The sequence below is a fragment of the Urocampus carinirostris genome, chromosome 7 (genome assembly GCF_059441175.1).
Source record: "Urocampus carinirostris isolate Australia breed hairy pipefish chromosome 7, RoL_Ucar_1.0, whole genome shotgun sequence".
NCBI classification, from domain to species: Eukaryota; Metazoa; Chordata; class Actinopteri; order Syngnathiformes; family Syngnathidae; genus Urocampus; species Urocampus carinirostris.
In genome coordinates this window covers 37432311-37452304 of record NC_142355.1, presented here as the reverse complement: position 1 = coordinate 37452304, position 19994 = coordinate 37432311, and the positions used below count along the sequence as shown (strand labels likewise).

General features: G+C 42.0%; 2 protein-coding genes across 3 annotated transcripts; both read left to right on the top strand.

Moving 5' to 3' along the window:
- The first annotated feature begins 3402 nt into the window (after positions 1 to 3402).
- tmpob (thymopoietin b) lies at positions 3403 to 11683 on the top strand. 2 transcript variants are annotated; one of them, XM_088340870.1, is made up of 6 exons: positions 3403 to 4097; positions 4155 to 4269; positions 6175 to 6324; positions 6846 to 6955; positions 7038 to 7141; positions 9367 to 11683. In XM_088340870.1, exons 1-6 carry the CDS (start codon positions 3852 to 3854, stop codon positions 9722 to 9724), a joined length of 1083 nt encoding a protein of 360 aa, XP_088196996.1. In that variant the 5' UTR covers positions 3403 to 3851; the 3' UTR covers positions 9725 to 11683. The 2 variants fall into 2 exon arrangements, with proteins under 2 accessions (XP_088196996.1, XP_088196995.1); XM_088340869.1 differs by having other exon boundaries at positions 7035 to 7141.
- Positions 11684 to 12896: 1213 nt separating this feature from the next.
- isg20 (interferon stimulated exonuclease gene) lies at positions 12897 to 19994 on the top strand. Its single transcript, XM_088340871.1, has 4 exons — positions 12897 to 13060; positions 14943 to 15444; positions 16123 to 16323; positions 19572 to 19994. Exons 2-4 carry the CDS (start codon positions 15007 to 15009, stop codon positions 19758 to 19760), a joined length of 828 nt encoding a protein of 275 aa, XP_088196997.1. The 5' UTR covers positions 12897 to 13060; positions 14943 to 15006; the 3' UTR covers positions 19761 to 19994.

Sequence of the window (19994 nt, the reverse complement as noted above, 5' to 3'; positions counted from 1 at the left end):
ACACAAGTTTTATTTTACGGGAATGGGGCAGTCGTGCGCGTGAACACAAATGCCAGAGATTCGGCGATCGCTGGGCGGAAGAAGTGAGACAGAGAAGTCAGGCGGGGGAAAACAGGAAGTCAGAGGCAGACGAGATCGAAACCGGACAGGACAGAAGGGATCGATGCCGGACAGGACGGGGCAGATAGGATCGATACCGGATAATGGCTCAAGATATCGGACAGGAAAAGACAGGTGGGATCAATACCGGATACTGGAGACTTGAGCAAGATATCAGACAGGACGAGATAGATGGGATCGATACCAGATACTGGAGTTTGATATCAGACAGGATGAGACAGACGTGATCGATACTGGATACTGGAGCAAGATATCAGACAGGACGAGATAGACGGGATCGATACCGGATACTGGAGCAAGATACCGGACAGGACGAGACAGACGGGATCAATACCGGATACTGGAGAATGGCGCAAGATATCGGACGGGATGAGACAGGCGGGATCCATTCCGGATACTGGAGACTTGAGCAAGATATCAGACAGGACGAGATAGATGGGATCGATACCAGATACTGGAGTTTGATATCAGACAGGATGAGACAGACGTGATCGATACTGGATACTGGAGCAAGATATCAGACAGGACGAGATAGACGGGATCGATACCGGATACTGGAGCAAGATACCGGACAGGACGAGACAGACGGGATCAATACCGGATACTGGAGAATGGCGCAAGATATCGGACGGGATGAGACAGGCGGGATCGATTCCGGATACTGGAGACTTGAGCAAGATATCAGACAGGACGAGATAGATGGGATCGATACCAGATACTGGAGTTTGATATCAGACAGGATGAGACAGACGTGATCGATACCGGATACTGGAGCAAGATATCAGACAGGACGAGATAGACGGGATCAATACCAGATACTGGAGTCTGATATCGGACAGGATGAGACAGACGGGATCAATACCGGATACTGGAGACTGGCGCAAGATATCGGATAGGATGAGACAGGCGGGATCAATACCGGATACTGGAGAATGGCGCAAGATATCGGACGGGATGAGACAGGCGGGATCGATTCCGGATACTGGAGACTTGAGCAAGATATCAGACAGGACGAGATAGACGGGATCGATACCGGATACTGGAGCAAGATACCGGACAGGACGAGACAGACGGGATCAATACCGGATACTGGAGAATGGCGCAAGATATCGGACGGGATGAGACAGGCGGGATCCATTCCGGATACTGGAGACTTGAGCAAGATATCAGACAGGACGAGATAGATGGGATCGATACCAGATACTGGAGTTTGATATCAGACAGGATGAGACAGACGTGATCGATACTGGATACTGGAGCAAGATATCAGACAGGACGAGATAGACGGGATCGATACCGGATACTGGAGCAAGATACCGGACAGGACGAGACAGACGGGATCAATACCGGATACTGGAGAATGGCGCAAGATATCGGACGGGATGAGACAGGCGGGATCGATTCCGGATACTGGAGACTTGAGCAAGATATCAGACAGGACGAGATAGATGGGATCGATACCAGATACTGGAGTTTGATATCAGACAGGATGAGACAGACGTGATCGATACCGGATACTGGAGCAAGATATCAGACAGGACGAGATAGACGGGATCAATACCAGATACTGGAGTCTGATATCGGACAGGATGAGACAGACGGGATCGATACCGGATACTGGAGACTGGCGCAAGATATCGGATAGGATGAGACAGGCGGGATCAATACCGGATACTGGAGAATGGCGCAAGATATCGGACGGGATGAGACAGGCGGGATCGATTCCGGATACTGGAGACTTGAGCAAGATATCAGACAGGACGAGATAGATGGGATCAATACCAGATACTGGAGTCTGATATCGGACAGGATAAGACAGGCGGGATCGATACCGGATACTGGAGACTGGAGTCAGATATCAGACAGGACGAGACAGGTGGGATCGATACCAGATACGCGAGCTGATGCCGGACAGACAGGATCGATACCGGACAGGACAGACAGGATCGATACCGGACAGGATACACAGGCAGGAAACCGGACAGAGTCAAAATACACGTCTTGTGGGTGCAGAGGTTCGTTGACGGACTGACAAGGTGTGAATGAGAGCACTGAATTTAAAAAGGAGGGAAGCCAGTGAGGCAACGAACCGCAGCTGGCGCCAAACGGGCAGGCTAAGTAAGGGCAATGGGCAACCGTGAAAATATCGTCTCTAAAGCCCAAGTTTGTATCATATAATGACCGCCCAGTGGTGTAAAATATGTTTTCCCTTTAAATAAAACATGAATTAGACAATACGCAAAAACACATGTATGCTAGTTTTTCTAGTTTCCTTCTTTAGCCACTCATGTTAATCAGACTACTATACACAACTTGAAGCTAGCATGTTTGGTCACCATCTTTATTGTCCGAAAGCCTGTATGATCAGCGAAGCCAGCTAGTCCCACCGATGCTTTAGCATGCAACTGCCACTTGCCGCACATGGCCAAGGTCGCGTCATTCAGGCATCTTCCACTTTTTTCCACACCTTTTTATCCTCTAGCCACTCATGTTAGCCACTTGGCTACAAGCTATGGCTCACCGCTAGCCGTGATTGTTACGGTCAGCTCCACTTGCTTCGTCCTTTCGTGTTACTCGACTTTCACAGCGAATGTAGCCGAGTCCCGTGATTCAGGGATCTTCTACTTTTTTTCACTGTTGCCTTCTTTAGCCTCTTATGTTTGCCACTTGGCCTGCAGGCTATGACTAGATGCTATTGTTATGGTTAGCTGCTCCTGCTTCGTCCTACAGTGTCACTCAGCTTCCACAGATGTTTATGCATAAGAACTTCACTGACTTCTGTAATTCAGGCATCTCCCCCTTTTGCCGACGGTTTCCCTCTCTAGCCACTCGTTTTAGTCACTTTGTTTAACATTGAATTTTATTTTGGGCATATATTTACTTTTTATGCAAGAATGAATCCTCATTTCTATTAAAATACAACATCAACACAAAATACAAACTAAAATTGTAAAAACAATTTGAAAGAAATTTTGTCAACATTGATCAAACTAAAATGCAGAATTGCAGTTCAAGTTTAATTAATTTAAAAAATAAAATTGTATTTCATACATCTTAACACATGGGATGTAAAAGCAAGCGCGGCAGTCTCCGTGGAGGCGGCCATTTTGTTTAAAAGGGGACTCGTGCTGCCCTCTTAAGGTGAAAAGTCTGGACTGCAGCCATTCTCGTCGCATACTGTATACAAAAGAAAAGATGAAAAACGCTTCATGTATTCCAGCAGTGTTTTTATTTCCTCGTATTCGACGTCTGGAACCTTCGAGTTATCATCACGCTTTCGAAAAAAGATCACATTCGGACCGTGAACCGTTTTTTATTTTATTTTTTAAATGTTCACCTCTTTCTTTGTTGCTGTCCAGGCACGGAGCGTCGTATTCACGTCTACCCAATCACAGCCTCGCTTACTGGCTGCTTTCATCCAATGGCGTGGCGTCGTACTAGTCGGTGGGGCGGACAGACGAGAAGCGAGCGGGCCGATCTTAAGCTAACTGCTAACACCCCCTTTCATCTAAAATTAGCCTCAAACGGCCATTTTCTACCGTGAAAAACAGACTGAGCCCGATTTGAAAAATCTGGACCGACTTTCAACACGGAACAGAAGTGGCTAAGAGGTGAAGACGAGGGCATATTTGTTCATTAGCGCGGTTCCTGCTAGCATTAGCGGCTAGACGCCAGAAAACAACAGCGCGGTTCCGTTATTTCAAAAAAATCTTTCGAACTCTTCGAAAAACATGGCCGAATTTCTTGAAGACCCGTCACTGCTGACGAAAGAGAAATTAAAGTACGAGCTGGCCGCCAATAACGTGGCGCTGCCGAGTGGCGAGCACAAGAAAGAAGTTTACGTGCAGCTTTATTTGAAGAATTTGACGGCGCAGAACAGCAAGCGGAGCCTGCCGGGTCTCGGTACCGCCGACGGGTTCTCCAGCGATGATGAGACGCCCATTCCAGTCGTCTCCAATAAAAGCCGATCGGGAAGGGTGAGTGTGCGGCCGAGTCCTGTTGCATCACTTTGCATTGATTTCCTGACTGCGCAGAAAGCAACCAAGAAAACTGACAAACCCAGCGTGGAAGTGGAGGTGACGGAACTCACTGATGATGATCTGAGGGTGCAGCTCGCAAAGTATGGCGTGGAAGTGGGACCCGTCGTGGGTAGGTCGCAAAATGCCTCTTAACCTTATGTGTATTTAACTCGGAAGAAATCTCGCACCAGACCTGCAGGGAGATGAAACTCCTTTAGTTATATTAAATACAGTTGATTCTGGGCTACGACTTTCGTCCGTTGTGAGGTGGGGATAACAAAGTGGAATAGAAAAGGGTTTATTATCATTATAACACTTCAAATGCAAAAATACAATCCAGGTGTAGCTGGATAATCTACAATAAATGCAAGTTTAGGGTAAAAATATATAATATTCATCTATTTTCTGCGATACTGAACCGATTGCCAGAGTCACATGGTATACACAGACTCACTCGCTCATCCACACGATTAGGAATGGCCAACTCATTTGAAACCCACGGAGGCACTGGGAAAACATGCAAACTCCGTACGGAGAGGCTGCAGTAGCTGAAGTCGTACCCTGGACCGCCACACCGTGGTGCTGTGCGCTAACCATTAAGCTGCAGTGCCCCCAAAAATATATAAACAAATATTATTGAATCTTAAATAATGAACTGAATAATCCCTTGTCATGATTGCACAATCCACTTCTAATGCGTGGTTGACCAGTGTTTTATTTTGCAGCGTAAAGGGTTATTGCCTTTGAGTTGATGCTATTTTTAATTTGTTACTTCTTGACGTATCACTAGTCAAAGTCAGCTTTATAGTCAATTGTGCAGCTTAAACAGAGGATTAAAATTGCGTTTCAGCCCTTGGTGTAATAGTAATTAGCTAATGCCTTCTGTCCCAGATAAAAAATCAACAACATAGTATATTTTAGGTATTACCTACATGTAAGATACTTGCATATGAGTAAAAAACAACGTTATAAATAAATATACACGTGAAGGAGAATTGAAATTTGATTTACTTTCGGTTTGATGAGACTTGAGCTGCTAGCTTGCAGAAGGGGAGGAGAGTTATTGAAATTAAAACTATGATGATTGGCATGTCCTTAGAATACTACAGTATGTTGCTTCCTATCTCCTTATTCTCAATAGTTTAGTTTGAATTTTATTGACACTATTAACAGCAAATAAACAATGTGAGGTTTGAACAATTTTTCTCGCCAATTTAACAGCAATTAAGCATATTCACAATTTCGTTATATCTGACAATATGACGTTTTAACAACTTTTCCCGACATTTTTATCAGCAATTAAACACACAATTTCATTATATCATATCCCAACAATATGAGTTTTTAATCGAAACTTTTAACAGCAATTAAATACATTCACAATTTTATTATATCATAGTTAGTCTGATTGCCGAGTGATTACAGCCTTGGCGTGGGTAAATGTGTGTGCCTTCCTTGTATTTATTGATAATTGCTAGCTTCATTTCTATGGTTAGTATGTTTTTTCCTTCCCCTTTAGCATGACCTCAAGCTGGAGGTCCGTTAACCTATAAATACAGTAAAAAAAGACAGTGTTGTTTAGACTTTACAAACCACTCGTGATTCTAAACTGAATGAAAGGAGAAAGTGTTTGTGGGAAGTCTTTTAGCCAATGACTTATTGACATCTTCATGACACTGTGATACAAACCAATAGCAGAGCAGCATTTTACATAGTGTGGACCAAATACAGGCGGGCATCTTTGCGACATAACTAGTCATGCACAACAAGACAGCAATGTTTGAATTTTATAAAAGTTTTGGGGTATGCAAAATAAGTTGTTGATGTGGTAGTTGCAAAAACGCCAAAAAGTGGGACCTTTACAATCGTATGCAACACTGTAAAGTGAAAACTTCAAAAGGCGGGGGCGCTGTATCCCGGGTTCTTTTTTTTATTTACACTACTTGGGTGCAGTGTTTTGAAATGCTGTCAATGAAGTTTATATATTGTTGTTATTTAACTGCAATTATCTATGATTGTATTTCTTTTCTTGCAGCCTCGTCACGCAAAGTTTACGAGAAGAAGTTGCAGAAGCTTCTAGAAGAGCCCGTTGCTGAAATCCCAACTGATGTCACGGCGTTTCCCAAAGCCGACGCCAACCAGAACGGCAACACCAACTTGGATCAGTACAGCGACAAGGAAGATGGTGACTATTATTTATATTTCTGTGACTGTTCTTTTATATCAGGGTTCAGGAACCTTCTTGAACAATAGATCCATAAAAGTAAAAATATTTGGAATTTTTTTGTGTGTGTGTTTGTGTGTCTGTTGGTGGAGGTGGCTAAAGGGGCTGCTGTGTGCAGAAACCCGGCCACCTCTACCGCTGACCCAATCAAATTGCTCTAAATGGCTTCCTTGCTTTTTAGGGTGTTTACAGCTTTTTTTGTGGGTTTTCATCATAAATTATCTCAGCAATTAACATACATTGTCACATTAATTTCCATTCAATATATTTTATAGCAACCTACTGCGAGAATGGGGTATGTTGATGTGACACCCTGGCCGTAAACTGTAGTTAAGAATGTGTCTTTATATTTACTGGACTAAACCATGAGTCTCCTCTGTGGTTCTTTGGCCAAAGAGAAACGTGCAACAGGTCAATTTTATCTCTTGGTCAGATTTACCCCTGGTATATGAACTCAAAGGTCTCGCTTTGTTATTTCCCAGAGGAGATTACTGGCACCCAGCCAGAGCCGGTCCCTGTGGTGGAGAAGCCGGTGCGCAGCAGAGGAAAAACTCCAGTGACGGTGCGGACCAGCAGCAGACGGCAAACTAAGGTAAAGACTGGTTGAACGCATGCCATATGGTGGCGTTTTGCTGGCAAACGACATGTAAAGGATTTGAAATCCTTGCCAGCAGGTGGTGGAGGAGGTGGCGGTCGCTGAAGACAACCCAGTTAAGCTGAGTGAGAGCGTCGTGGAAGACATCCTGGCCAATGAGATCAGCACGCCCACAGGCATCAGGTAGATGGACATTTGATGACATAGGTATCAAGTCTTTGAAGAACACTTTTTTTCAATAACTATCAGTCGACGTGTTTGAGTGTTTACCAATTAGTAGATTCACTTTTTTACCATTTTATGTAGTTTGAGGTTTTTTTCCCTCCGCTTTTCCCTCGGATTTCTTTAAATCATCCATTTCTCTTTTTAGGTGTAGGGCGTCAAAGCTCGATTTATTTAAAAGCATTTTCAGGTTGTTGTTTTTAGATTTGTTCCATAAAATTAGATTTCAATTTGATTGAAATAATTGCAAAAGAGGCAATATAACTTTCTGTTTCAGCTGTTTACTTTACCGTCACGTTATTTTTCTTCTCCACTAGGTAGAGCTCTCTTTTTTCCTTTTCTCATTTCATCTTATTAGCTGCATCCTCAATAGGGTCGCGGGTTTTTTCCTTTTTTATTTATTTAATCTGTTAGGGTTTTTTTTTCCTTGTTTTTTAGATTTCTGACATTTTTTAGATTAGATCATTGGTTTCCTTCTCAGGTAAAAGACCAAAAGGCTGTCAATTTTTGCATACATTTGCGTATACTCTTGAAAATGTTCTCCTCAGATTGATTGCCTATATAGAAATATATGGGTTAAAGTCAACAAGTTAGTTTGAAAAAATTGCAAAGGAAGCAACAAGTCTGTTTCAGATTTTTAGTTTGCCTACACATTATTTGTCTTCTACCTTGGGTATAGTGATCCTTATTTTATTCTTATATACTTAAATACGCCCCATTTTACTTACCGTATTTTCCGCACTATAAGGCGCACCTAAAAGTCTTAATTTTTTTCAAAAGCTGACCATGCGCCTTATAACACAGTGCGCCTTATATATGGCTCAATATTAAATTCGCAAGGTCTCGCAACTTACTCAACAGCCGCCGACTCGATTTTACCCCGAACGTGGAGTAGTCCGCGGTGTATGCTGGGATTTATATACCGCCGTTTCATTGGCTAACCAATGTGTCAATCATCATTTGAATCGATCACTATTGACTGAAGTTATTCGGAGCCTCGGATTGGCTAGATGGCCAAAACAAACCCTGCAATCGGCCGAGTTTAGCAATGGCGTAGCAAGTCCGCGGTGTATGCTGGGATTTATATACCGGCGTTTCATTGGCTAACCAATGTGTCAATCATCCGTTAAATCGATCGCTATTGGCTGAAGTTATTCGGAGCCTCGGATTGGCTAGAGGGCCAAAACAAACCCTGCAATTGGCCGAAAAAGATGTGTCAATCATCCGTTAAATCGATCGCTATTGGCTTAAGTTATTCGGAGCCTCGGATTGGCTAGATGGCCAAAACAAACCCTGCAATCGGCCGGGTTTAGCAATGGCGTAGCAAGCTTGCTAAAGTACGCCATAAAGAAACATGTTTCATTAGTCTGTATTTGTAAATATTCTACTCTCTTGGATTTACTTCACTCACGGTTGTAAGAAGACCATGATTGCGTATCATTATTGAACGTGAGAACTTAGGTGAGTTTATGCGGCTTTATATTTTCCCGGTATCTTGTTTTAGAACGATCTTGATGTTGCTGTGATGAGTTGAGTGAATTAAACTCAATTCCAAGTGTTTGTCATATGCACAGTAAAGTTGTGAGCGAAAAAGAAAATAGAAACATAGAAATGTTTGGCATTTCTTGAATCCCAAGACTTCAACCTTCCGAATGATATTTGAAATGACGCATTTAAGTGACATCGTACGGACACCGCATCCGCACGTGTCTACGACACGTATTTAATTCTTTGCAAGCTTTGGGAATGTTAAGGGGGTAATCAGTTTGACTGAATCATCTGACTGTTTTGTCCACGTTCCCATTGTAGCGCCTTATAATCCGGTGCGCCTTATCTATGGAAGATATAGGACCTAAAACTATTTTTTGGGGGTGCGCCCTATAACCCGGTGCGCCCTATAGTGCGGAAAATACGGTACTTAAAATGTTTTTGTTTTCACTAACGTTTTTGGTTAAACTATTTGTATGTGTTCTGTGTATATATTTGTAGAATAATTTTGGTACAGTCGTATATTCTCAGTTGGTAATGGTGCCATCATGACGTAAGTTTGCCCCTTTGAGGGCTTTTATGAAAGTGTGATGTTACTTTGTGGACTTTCAATATTCGCGGTTGGTTCTGGTCCCCATTAACTGAGGGATCCCTTTATTTTTTTATGAGTGACCTGACTGTTATTGCTTGTGTTTCAGCGCCACCTGCAGACGTCCCATCCGAGGCGCGGCGGGAAGGCCGCTCCTCCCCAGCGACTACTGGCTGGACGAATCCCGCGTGCGCCTCAGCGTCCGCACCGAGAACCGCTCATACTCTGAGTCCTTCACCCGGGGACTCGGGGTGGCGCCCATCTCCCCCACTGGCAAAGCTCCGGCACGCCGTAGCATCCTCTCCTTCCTTTTCAAGTTCAGCCTCCTGGTGGTGCTGTTGGGTGGGGCCTCCTACCTGATCTACAACCACGAGGAGATGACGGGCCTCCTACCGGAGGGGCTGGTAGACACGTTACGGGACGCCGCCCAAAACGTCACCGCCTACCTGGGCCTCGGCAACAAGTGAACGGCGTGAGGTCTCCCTGGCCTTCCCTGCGACGCTCGACAGAATGAGTTCAAACCACACGGAGAAAAAAAACGGTCTCAAAAAGATTGTGACACAAACTGGATTCAAAGCACACGCTGTTAAAGCGGCTTTAAACTACATGGACTAAAACCGCACTTAAACCACGTCTAACAAAAGCGGATTCAAAGCAAAACCTGTCTCAAACCAATTTTGACAGAAACTGGATTGAACCCACATGATCTTAAACCGTACTCAAACCACTTTCAACAAAGTTGGATTCAAAGAAAAACTGGCTTCAAACCAATTGTGACAAGATCAGGATTCCAATCACATCCAAAAAAGTGCATTTTAAGCAAAACTAGCGTCAAAACAAAATTGACCCAAACTAGATTAAAACCACATGGACTAAAACCACATTTGAACTACATCCAACAAAAGTGGATTTAAAAAAAGAAAACTGGCATCAAACCAGTTGTGACAACAGCAGGATTTAAACCACATCCAACTCAAGTGGATGCAAAGCACAACTGTCCAAAAACCAATTGTGAAATAAACTGGATTGAAACCACGCGATTTAATACCGTACTCGAACCACATTAAACATAATTGGATTAAAAGAAAAAGTGGCTTCAAACCAATTTTGACATGAACAAGATTCCTTTCACATCCAACAAAAGTGGATTCAAATCAAAACTGGCGTCAAACCAATGGCGACATAAAGATGGATTCAAACAACATCAACTTAAACCACATTTGAACCGCGTCCAACAAAAGTGGATTCCAAGCAAAACTGGCTTCAAGCCAATTGTGACCCAAACTGGGTTAAACCACATAAACTAAACCCACTTTTCAATCACATCCAACAAAATTGGATTTCAGGCAAAACTGAACTCAAAACAATTGTGACACAAACTAGATTTAAACCACATAAACTCAAATCACACTTTGAACCATACAACTAAGTGGACTTAAACAAATTGTGACACCAACTGAATTCAAGGTACGGTAACTAAAACAGCACATAACCATATCCAACAAAAGTGGATTTTAAGCAGAACTGGACTCAAACCACTTTTGAATAAAGTGGGTTTAAAAGCACTTATTGCAACCCTCTAACAAAACTGGTTTCAAACTGTTTTTAACACAATTGGTTCCAAATCAATTCGGACAAAATTGGCTTTAAGAAAATTTAGACGTGAAAGTCTGATAAATGACGTCTTATTTGCAACGCCAATGTTGGAAGGATTCGCCGGAGTTTTCTTCAAAATGGCTTGAAATCAGTTTTACCATTTCAATGTAAACCGATTTCGAGCCACGCCTTCATCACCCGGGAAAGCAGAATAGCCGCTTTTGAGCCGTCAAGCAGAGCGCGGTAGCCGGAGACCCATTTTGATTGTTTTATTAAATCCTGTGGAGTGGAGAGGGCAAATTCGTCTCCGTGCACGGTTGTAGATGTATCGGCGGCCATCTTTTTAGTTTTTGTGACCATTTTGTCGATGAGCCTGCTGGCTACGAACGGCAACCGACCGGCGCTCTATTAGGGCCGACTTTTTTTCCGTGTGTGATCCTTTGTCTTGTTTTTTCTTCCATTTTATTTTGTGCTTTTATTTTTGTCTGCGTGGTTTTGAATTAGCTCTCAACTTCCGCCCACATCGCTCGTCACCTCGTTGTCGATTTTCGCCCCCAGGATTACAAAAACTTTGGGGGCCAATTGGCGTTCAAACACGTTCCAACACTCCAGCAAGAAGCTCACTTTGATATATTTTTTTCTAGCACCCTTGGGAGACAACGTTGAAAAAGCAATAGTAAGACTTTGAATCCTAATTGGACTTTTAACCCTTTCTGGCAGCTTCCCCACAATGGACACAAATCTTCATTAAATCATGTGGGTATGGAATTTTTATGCCTATTTATGATCAAGTAGCCTATGTCTTTTAGAATAAACCTCATCCTTAGCGATCTCTGTCTTGTATTTTTTTCCACGACTCTCGGGCATCAATTTGGAAAGTGATCCCGTTTTTGAAATGTGTGACTTTTTTTTTTAAATTAAGTTTGGAAATGCAGCTTTATGATCAAACAAACCAATTTGATGCCTTATTTTGAAGGTAAGATTTGGTCCACTGATAGCAAAGAGTTGGATTAAGATCAGAAAATTGCTGATACGGTTTTGTAAATTCAGCAAACGGCAGCACTAGTGGCGACCTGTCGCCTGTGACCAAGTGGCTAACGTGTGACTAGAGAAGAAAACGAAGTTGTATGAATCACAGAACATTCTCTTGTATCATCAGTTGTGAACAACTTTACATTGACGGACGATGCAAGAGCAATAACAATAGCGGCAAGCTATAGCTTTGAAGTCAGGGGGCGAGCATAAGTGACTAGAGAGGGGAAAGGTGGAAAAGTGATGAAGTTGTATGAGTCACAGCACTTAACATCCGCTTGCATAAACAATCCTGGAAGGCAAGTAGCACTGACAAAGCAGGCGCAGCTAACAATAACAATAGTGACTGGCAGTGAGCCATAGCTTGAGTGGCTAGAGAAGGGAACAGTAGAAAAGCGGATAATTCCTCAATGCCCAAAGAAAATGGCAACCATCACATGCCGTGCTCAGCTGTGTTAAGTGGAAAAATAATGTAATTAGCAAAATTGTCATTCTGGCCTGCGTAATGGTAAAATGGTGCCCAAAGTTTTCTGTTTCCTCAACAATATACCTAATCACGAATTCCTAAGCCCATGAGTCTGAAACATTTTACAACACGCGGCGAGTGTCACTATACTTTCACTATCGCTTTAAGAAAGTAGAAATCTAGTTATTGGTCAACTGCGCATGCGCAGTTTAGATGTACGCGCTTACGTCTTTACGTCATCCTCCACTAAAATGGCGGCGTCCTGACAATTGGTCTCGTATCTTGTTCTAAATAACCTTAACGTGGTTGTCACCAATCATTTGTTTGAATAAAATTAGGATACTATTATAAAGATAGTAATATATATGACCAAGAAGCGCCCTTAATCACGTAATCCCTTCCCGGTGGATTTATACTTTCTTGTCAAGTTTCTTTTGAACATTCCTTAAAAAAACATGTTATGATGAATTGATTCGGGAAATAATGTTTCAATACACTTTACATACATAATATTTTTTTCGCCCACAAAACATCTAATGTAACTACAACATACCCATCTGAGTTGGTATCTAAACTCCGGAACGATAGAGAGCGCACTAAACATTAACTATTTTATTTAAACCACGAAGAAAAAAAACGAACCAATCAGCGTCAATCTTTTTCCATGTTCTCTTGACACCCCCTTCGTGTCCACGTGCTACAACTGAAGGTAATTTCATAAAATTAAACCTTATTTCATCATTTTACGTCATTTAAGTTTGTCATCCTTTAACAATTAACGATTAATTTTGGTCCAGCGTTCGTGGTTTTAGGAGAAAATAGTGGAACTCACTCGTTCTCTCGGGCTAGCTCAAAAGCCGGTAGCCGGATGGACATTTGAAAGAAAAATTATTATTATGATCTACAGTTTACTCAGTTTTCTCTCCTTAGCTGAAAATAATCGTTGTGAATTGATGTTTACATTTCAGACATAGTAAAGTGCCTGAATTTCTGACTTATGTCTGTAATGACGTATGACTGAGCAAGAGAGGATAAAGATCCCAGGGTCTCCTGAGTGACGTCACACATATGATTCTACTGATAACGTCACAAAAACGCAAACAAGATTTTTGTTTTATCGCATAATTGAAATCAGTTTCAACTTTAGATGCGCTAAAATAAAATGAATTTGGGCCGAAACCGAACATGCAAAAACGATTGGCTGATAATGAAACTCCGATAACAATTGTATTATTTCTTTTGCAATGAATTGGTAAAAGCATGTGCAAAACAAAATACGTAACTTGCAGGGATATTTCTATGCTTATTTCAAGAGTTGCAGATATTGTATCCTCATGAAACATCAAATAAGCATTTATGTGCTTACACATCATCCATCTAAACGATATAGTGATAAATAAGGAGTGCCACGTTTGAGTGACCGAAAATGCTAATGGACGCTAATAATAAAAACAAATGTTTTATAGCTGCTACATTGTTAAATTTCTTCCTTTTTTTAATCCCATTTATTTTTAAAACATGTTTTTGGGGTATTTTAATGGACAGGAAAGTTAACAGTAAGGAAAAAACAATCAGGCCATTCATTAGGGCTGCAACAACGTACTGATTAAATTGACTAAAGCGTTGGCAACGACTAAGATAATCGATGTCTGTATGTCAATGCAGATAAAAACGCATGCTTATAGTACCCCCTTGTAATAGGCTTCAGATCAATTATGACGCATAGTTCAAATCCAGTCTATGTGGCTTAAAACCACATCCAACCGAAGTGGATTCAAGGCAAAACTAAACTCATACCGATCGCGACATAAACCGGATTAAAACCACATAGATAGATAGATAGATAGATAGATAGATAGATACTTTATTCATCCCCGAAGGGAAATTCACTTTTCCAGCAGCATCCCTAAGCTGAGAACAATCGAAAATAACTGAGAACAATCGAAAATAACACGGGAGCTGCTGGAGTGGCTGCCATTCGTGACGGCGCCGGAGAAACGATTCAATTTGAATCATGTACAAACAAACAAACAATTGAATCATGTACAAGAAACGAACAAATCTGCACTCGAACCACACCCAACCGAGGTTGATTCAAGCCAAAGTGGCTTAAAATAACTTTTGAAAAGAGTGCCTGCAAAAACACAAACTAGGTTCATGTTTGATTTTTAATTAAAATGACTCAACTAGAGTAAATTGGCTCTGCAGTGATAGCGATTAGAAATTAGCCAAATTCCGACTAACGGCTAACAAATACCTGGAAGCAGAGGGACACAAACTTTTTAGAAAATGTCATGTTGGTAAAAACTTGCTTTGACCTTTATCGCTTTCCTTTTTGTGTGAGAACTGAAACGTAAGCATCCTGGTCTTGCTCAATGAAGCCCCGCGAGTAAATGCCAGCTTCGCAGGACTCGCATCACTTGAAAAAATAATCTTGTTTCCGAGGTCTTGTTTCAGTGTTATTTATCTCCAGCCTTAATGATGCAATTTTTCGGTAGAAAATACTTCAGTGTCGAAAATGTTGTGTATGACCTATCTTAAACCACCACAAAGAAATATATGTTATAACCGTTTTCATTTATATCTCACAGCGATGACGTGGATGATGCATCATTCAATGAAAAGCACCAAGGGTCTTCTGAAGAATTACGTGTAATGTTTCCTGCCATGGACACGGAAAGCAAGAAATCCAAGCGAGGGACGAAGAGGAATAGGACTGACTGCCACAACGACAATCTGGCCAAAAAGTCCAAAGTCAGTGACGATCCCCCAAACAAAGATTCAACCCCGTGGGACACCTGGGAGGTGGACAGCGGCTTCTCAGAGAGCAGCCCGCCGGCCAGCGGGAGAAGTTCACCTTTCCCGGCTTCCTCCTTGCCAGTGGTGGCCCTTGACTGCGAGATGGTTGGCACGGGCACCAGGGGACGCTTCAGCGAGCTGGCCCGCTGCAGCATCCTGGATTATTACGGAAACGTTCTCTTCGACAAATATGTCCGACCGCAACGGCCCGTCACTGACTACAGGACGCCGTGGAGCGGCATTCGGCCCCATCACCTGAAGGACGCCACGCCCTACCGCCAAGCCAGGAAGGAGGTGAGGATCGAGCCACCTACAAACTAACAATGATAATGAAACGCTCCATGTAGACAAAACAAAAAAATAGGCTGTGATGGGACTTTTTAGGTAAAATGAGGGGATTCACTCACTGGGCATTGCTGTCATGTTTTTCGAAGGAACCATATTGAGTTGAGGAAGTTCATTTAAACCAGGGGTCACAGACACAATCCCTACTAGCTAAAATATACTTTAAACCGAATGATATTGTCTCATATGGTGGATAATTGTATTTAAATATTTGAAATAAGCTAGATTTTCTGTTTTTAGCCATATTTTTTCCATTTTGAGTATACTTCCTTATTTTGCTGGGGAATAAACAACTGGGAAATATGGCACAATATCAAGCAAGGTTATTTCCCAATTGGGTAGGAACTCTATATTGTATTTTTGTATTGAATCGTTATTTTCTTTGTGGTCATTTTCATAAAAAAATAGGATCGTGATACTTAAAAGCTTTGCTGTTTTATTGTTAAAACATCAGGGGTGAATTTCATGCGAATTGAAAAAACTGCAACATGACAAAACCTTGTGGCCTCATTATGCAACTCAAAGCATGTTTTTAGATAAATAATAAACGGGTTTCAGATCATGGCATGTAATGCTTGTTTGTGATTTAGAGCTTTCCAAATACATATGACCTGACTTCCTTTCTAGATCTTGGACATTGTGGAGGGCAAAGTGGTGGTGGGCCATGCGCTGTCCAACGACTTTAGCGTGCTGAATATGGTCCTTCCGCGTCATTTGGTGCGCGATACGGTATCCACGCCCCTTCTGCGTCAATTGGCCTGCAGCCCCGGCCGGCATTGCGTCTCCCTTAAAGGCCTGGCCGCCAAGCTCCTTAACAGGCATATACAGGTATGCTTCATATAAATATAACGTTTTTTTTTCCGATAACTGATGAATCTCTGCCTCTGGAGAACCTATGGATTTATGTACATATCTGGATTCTATATTTAAGACAAACCAAAAAACGCAAAATGCAATTGCTCTTATGTAAGGTCTTTATTTTTTTTGACAATTCCAACAAAGTCTTGCATACAACTTGCCTTAAGCTGTAGGAACTCTATACACATAAGAGATGAATAGGCATTCAATTTTATCTTCATCTCTACTCGCGGTGCTAGAGTTAAATGTCAAAAATGGAGTACCATGAGAAAGTAAATGAGAAAAAAACCTAATTCCTTTTTGTGTATGAAGTACATCACAGGTCGTCTAGTGATTAAGATTCAGCACTTTCACCACCGCAGCCCTGATTGGATTCCTATTACTTATGAATTTTTTTGATTGAATAATAACTGCACAAATAGGGTAGTATACTTTAAACCTTGTGTATTACCCCGAGGTTTCTTCATTTTCCTCTTGTTAAGGTTTTGAGTTTTTTCTCGTGTAGGTTTTCGATCAGGGGATGGTGTCATAATAATCTGTAGACTTAAAACACACTTCTATTCTATAGCATATGAATAACCTACAGTGCATCCGGAAAGTATTCACAGCGCTTCACTTTTTCCACATTTTGTTATGTTACAGCCTCATTCCAAATTGTATTAATTTAATCTCTTATCTCAAAATTCTGCACAAAATACTCCATTATGACAATGTGAAAAAGTTTTTTTTTTTTTTTTTTTTTTTTTTTTTTTTTACTTTTTTTGAATTTATTAAAAATAGAAAACTAAGAAATCACATTTACATAAGTATTTACAGCCTTTGCTTAATACTTTGTTGATCCACTTTTGGCAGCAAATACAGCCTCAAGTCTTTTTGAATATGATCCCATAAGTTTAGCACACCTATCTTTAGGCAGTTTTGCCCATTCTTCTTTGCAATAAGTCTCAAGCTCAATCAGGTTGGATGGGAGACGTCTGTGCACAGCCATTTTCAGATCTCTCCAGAGATGCTCGATCAAATTCAAGTCTGGACTCTGGCTGGGCCACTCCAGGACATTCACAGAGTGGTTCTGAAGCCAATCTTTTGAGATTTTGGCTGTGTGCTTTGGGTCGTTATCCTGCTGAAAAATGAACTTTCGCCCCAGCCTGAGGTCAAGAGGGCTCTGGAGCAGGTTTTCATCAAGGATATCTCTATATATTGCTGCATTCATTTTTCCTTCTATCCTGACTAGTATGCAAGTTCCTGCTGCTGAAAAACATCCCCACAGCATGATGCTGCCACCACCATGCTTCACTGTAGGGATGGTATTGGCCTGGTGATGAGCGGTGCCTGGTTTCCTCCAAACATGGCGCCTGGCATTCACACCAAAGAGTTCAATCTTTGTCTCATCAGCCCAGAGAATTTTGTTTCTCATGGTCTGAGAGTCATTCAGGTGCTTTCTGGCAAATTCCAGTCGGGCTTCCATGTTTCTTTTTATTAAGGAGTGGCTTTCGTCTGGCCACTCTACCATACAGGCCTGATTGGTGGATTGCTGCAGAGATGGTTGTCCTTGTGGAAGGCTCTCCTCTCTCCACAGAGGAACGCTGGAGCTCTGACAGAGTGACCATCGGGTTCTTGGTCACCTCCCTGACTAAGGCCCTTCTTCCCCGATCGTTCAGTTTAGAAGGCCGGCCAGCTCTCGGAAGAGTCCTGGTGGTTCCAAATGTCTTCCATTTACGAATAATGGAGGCCATTGTGCTCATTGGGATCTTCAAAGCAGCAGAATTTTTTCTGTATCCTTCCCCAGATTTGTGCCTCAAGACAATCCTGTCTCGCAGGTCTACATACAGTTCTTTTGACTTCATGCTTGGTGTTTGTGCTCTGACATGCACACTCAACTGTGGGACCTTATATAGACAGGTGTGTGCCTTTCCAAATCATGTCCAACCAACTGAATTTACTGCAGGTGGACTCCAATTAAGCTGTAGAAAGATCTCAAGGATGATCAGTGGAAAAAAAGATGCACCTGAGCTCAATTTTGAGCTTCATGGCAAAGGCTGTGAATACTTATGTAAATGTGATTTCTTAGTTTTCTATTTTTAACAAATTCAAAAAAAGTAAAAAAAAAAAAAAAAACCTTTTTCACATTGTCATAATGGAGTATTTTGTTTAGAATTTTGAGATAAGAGATTAAATTAATACAATTTGGAATGAGGCTGTAACATAACAAAATGTGGAAAAAGTGAAGCGCTGTGAATAATTTCCGGATGCACTGTATATTTTATGTTGACAATATCTGTGTATTATCTGTTATTGCAACATCCGTTGCAGCTTGGTCATCCTGGAAGGGGGATTAACCTCATGTGCGGTCCCTTCTCAAGGTTTCTTCATTTTCCTCATGTTGAGTTTTTTCCTTGCCCTCATGGGGGTTTTAGATCAGGGGATCGTGTCATAATAGTCTGTTGTTTGCAATAATCTATGGTCTGTGCAGCCCTTTGAGACTCTTTGTGATTAAGGGCGTGACAAATATGCTCATATTTTCAAAAAGTTGTTTCATCTGATCCAATAACATTGCATGGCTCCCAGCGACTAATAATTTGTCTGTGATGGAGGGCTGCACGCCAGACCAGTTGTGCAATTCCGATGCCATTTTCGATTTTATAAAAAATGTGCGCTTTTTTTTTTTGAGTATTAAACCTTCCTAATTTCCCTATTGTGCTGTTAAAATCCTCTTAAATTATATTTTATTCAACTTGAAATGTTATGACATTTTAGATTAGTCCCAACGGTAGAAACATTTGGTTTTTATTCACGTTTCCAGTACATAAGTGGTCCTTAAAATGAAGACAATGCGAGGGTTAATCATATTGACATCCTTTAACCTCAATAAACAGTGCCCTCTTCTGGGGAGCGTTGTTATGGTCGCAGTCTTCTCACACGAGGCTCACTTGTGGATGTGTAGCATAGTGTGGCGTTAAAACTTGCCTCTGATTGGCCGGTGCTGTTAGAACCCGCTCTTTGACAATTCTGGTTGGTCAAACAAGATGGAACTGTAAATGCTCAAAAAAACCCGCAGTGTCTTGCGATCACACAATCACACGACGTGACATCGCGGTATCAATCCGATTTCGGTTAATCACGCAGCTCTCCTGTGATATCATACTTGACTGTTTTTGATATATTTGGTCATAATCTTGCATCTCTAATAAGTATATTGTCTGATACTGTATTCTTTCAAGGTGGGGAGGAAGGGTCACTGCTCAGTGCAGGACGCCCGTGCAGCGCTAGACCTCTACAAGCTGGTCGAGTTTGAGTGGGAACACAAACTTAAGAGCCCGCTGTCAGGAAACTTCTCGGAGGCAAGATACATGGAAGACCAGTACTGGCCCGACGAAGACCAGTCCGATGCCGAGGAAAACCATTCCTAATTAATTCTTCTCGAGTTGCTCGTTCGCCACCTTTTGTGTACTTCCGGATGGAGATTTTTCAGATTGGGGATCCTTGGGCCATTTGAGGACTCGGTGCCACATCCGGAAGTACCCCCGTGAACGTTACGAGTTGTTCTGGTGTCAGAAACGGGAAGTCGCCTCTGCGCTTCCTATCGGGCTTTCGCTCGCTGTTCTGCTGCTCGTTGACGTTTTCATTAAAAAACTGTAACGGTA

What these genes read in the sequence shown, in the direction of transcription:
- isg20 (XM_088340871.1), top strand. Translation starts at nt 15,007, where the DNA reads ATGTTTCCTGCCATGGACACGGAAAGCAAGAAATCCAAGCGAGGGACG. An exon ending in ACCGCCAAGCCAGGAAGGAG is followed by an intron (nt 15,445 to 16,122) that starts GTGAGGATCGAG and finishes CTTCCTTTCTAG; the next exon opens with ATCTTGGACATTGTGGAGGG. An exon ending in TCCTTAACAGGCATATACAG is followed by an intron (nt 16,324 to 19,571) that starts GTATGCTTCATA and finishes TATTCTTTCAAG; the next exon opens with GTGGGGAGGAAGGGTCACTG.
- tmpob (XM_088340869.1), top strand. Translation starts at nt 3,852, where the DNA reads ATGGCCGAATTTCTTGAAGACCCGTCACTGCTGACGAAAGAGAAATTA. An exon ending in GGAAGTGGGACCCGTCGTGG is followed by an intron (nt 4,270 to 6,174) that starts GTAGGTCGCAAA and finishes CTTTTCTTGCAG; the next exon opens with CCTCGTCACGCAAAGTTTAC. An exon ending in GCAGCAGACGGCAAACTAAG is followed by an intron (nt 6,956 to 7,034) that starts GTAAAGACTGGT and finishes AATCCTTGCCAG; the next exon opens with CAGGTGGTGGAGGAGGTGGC.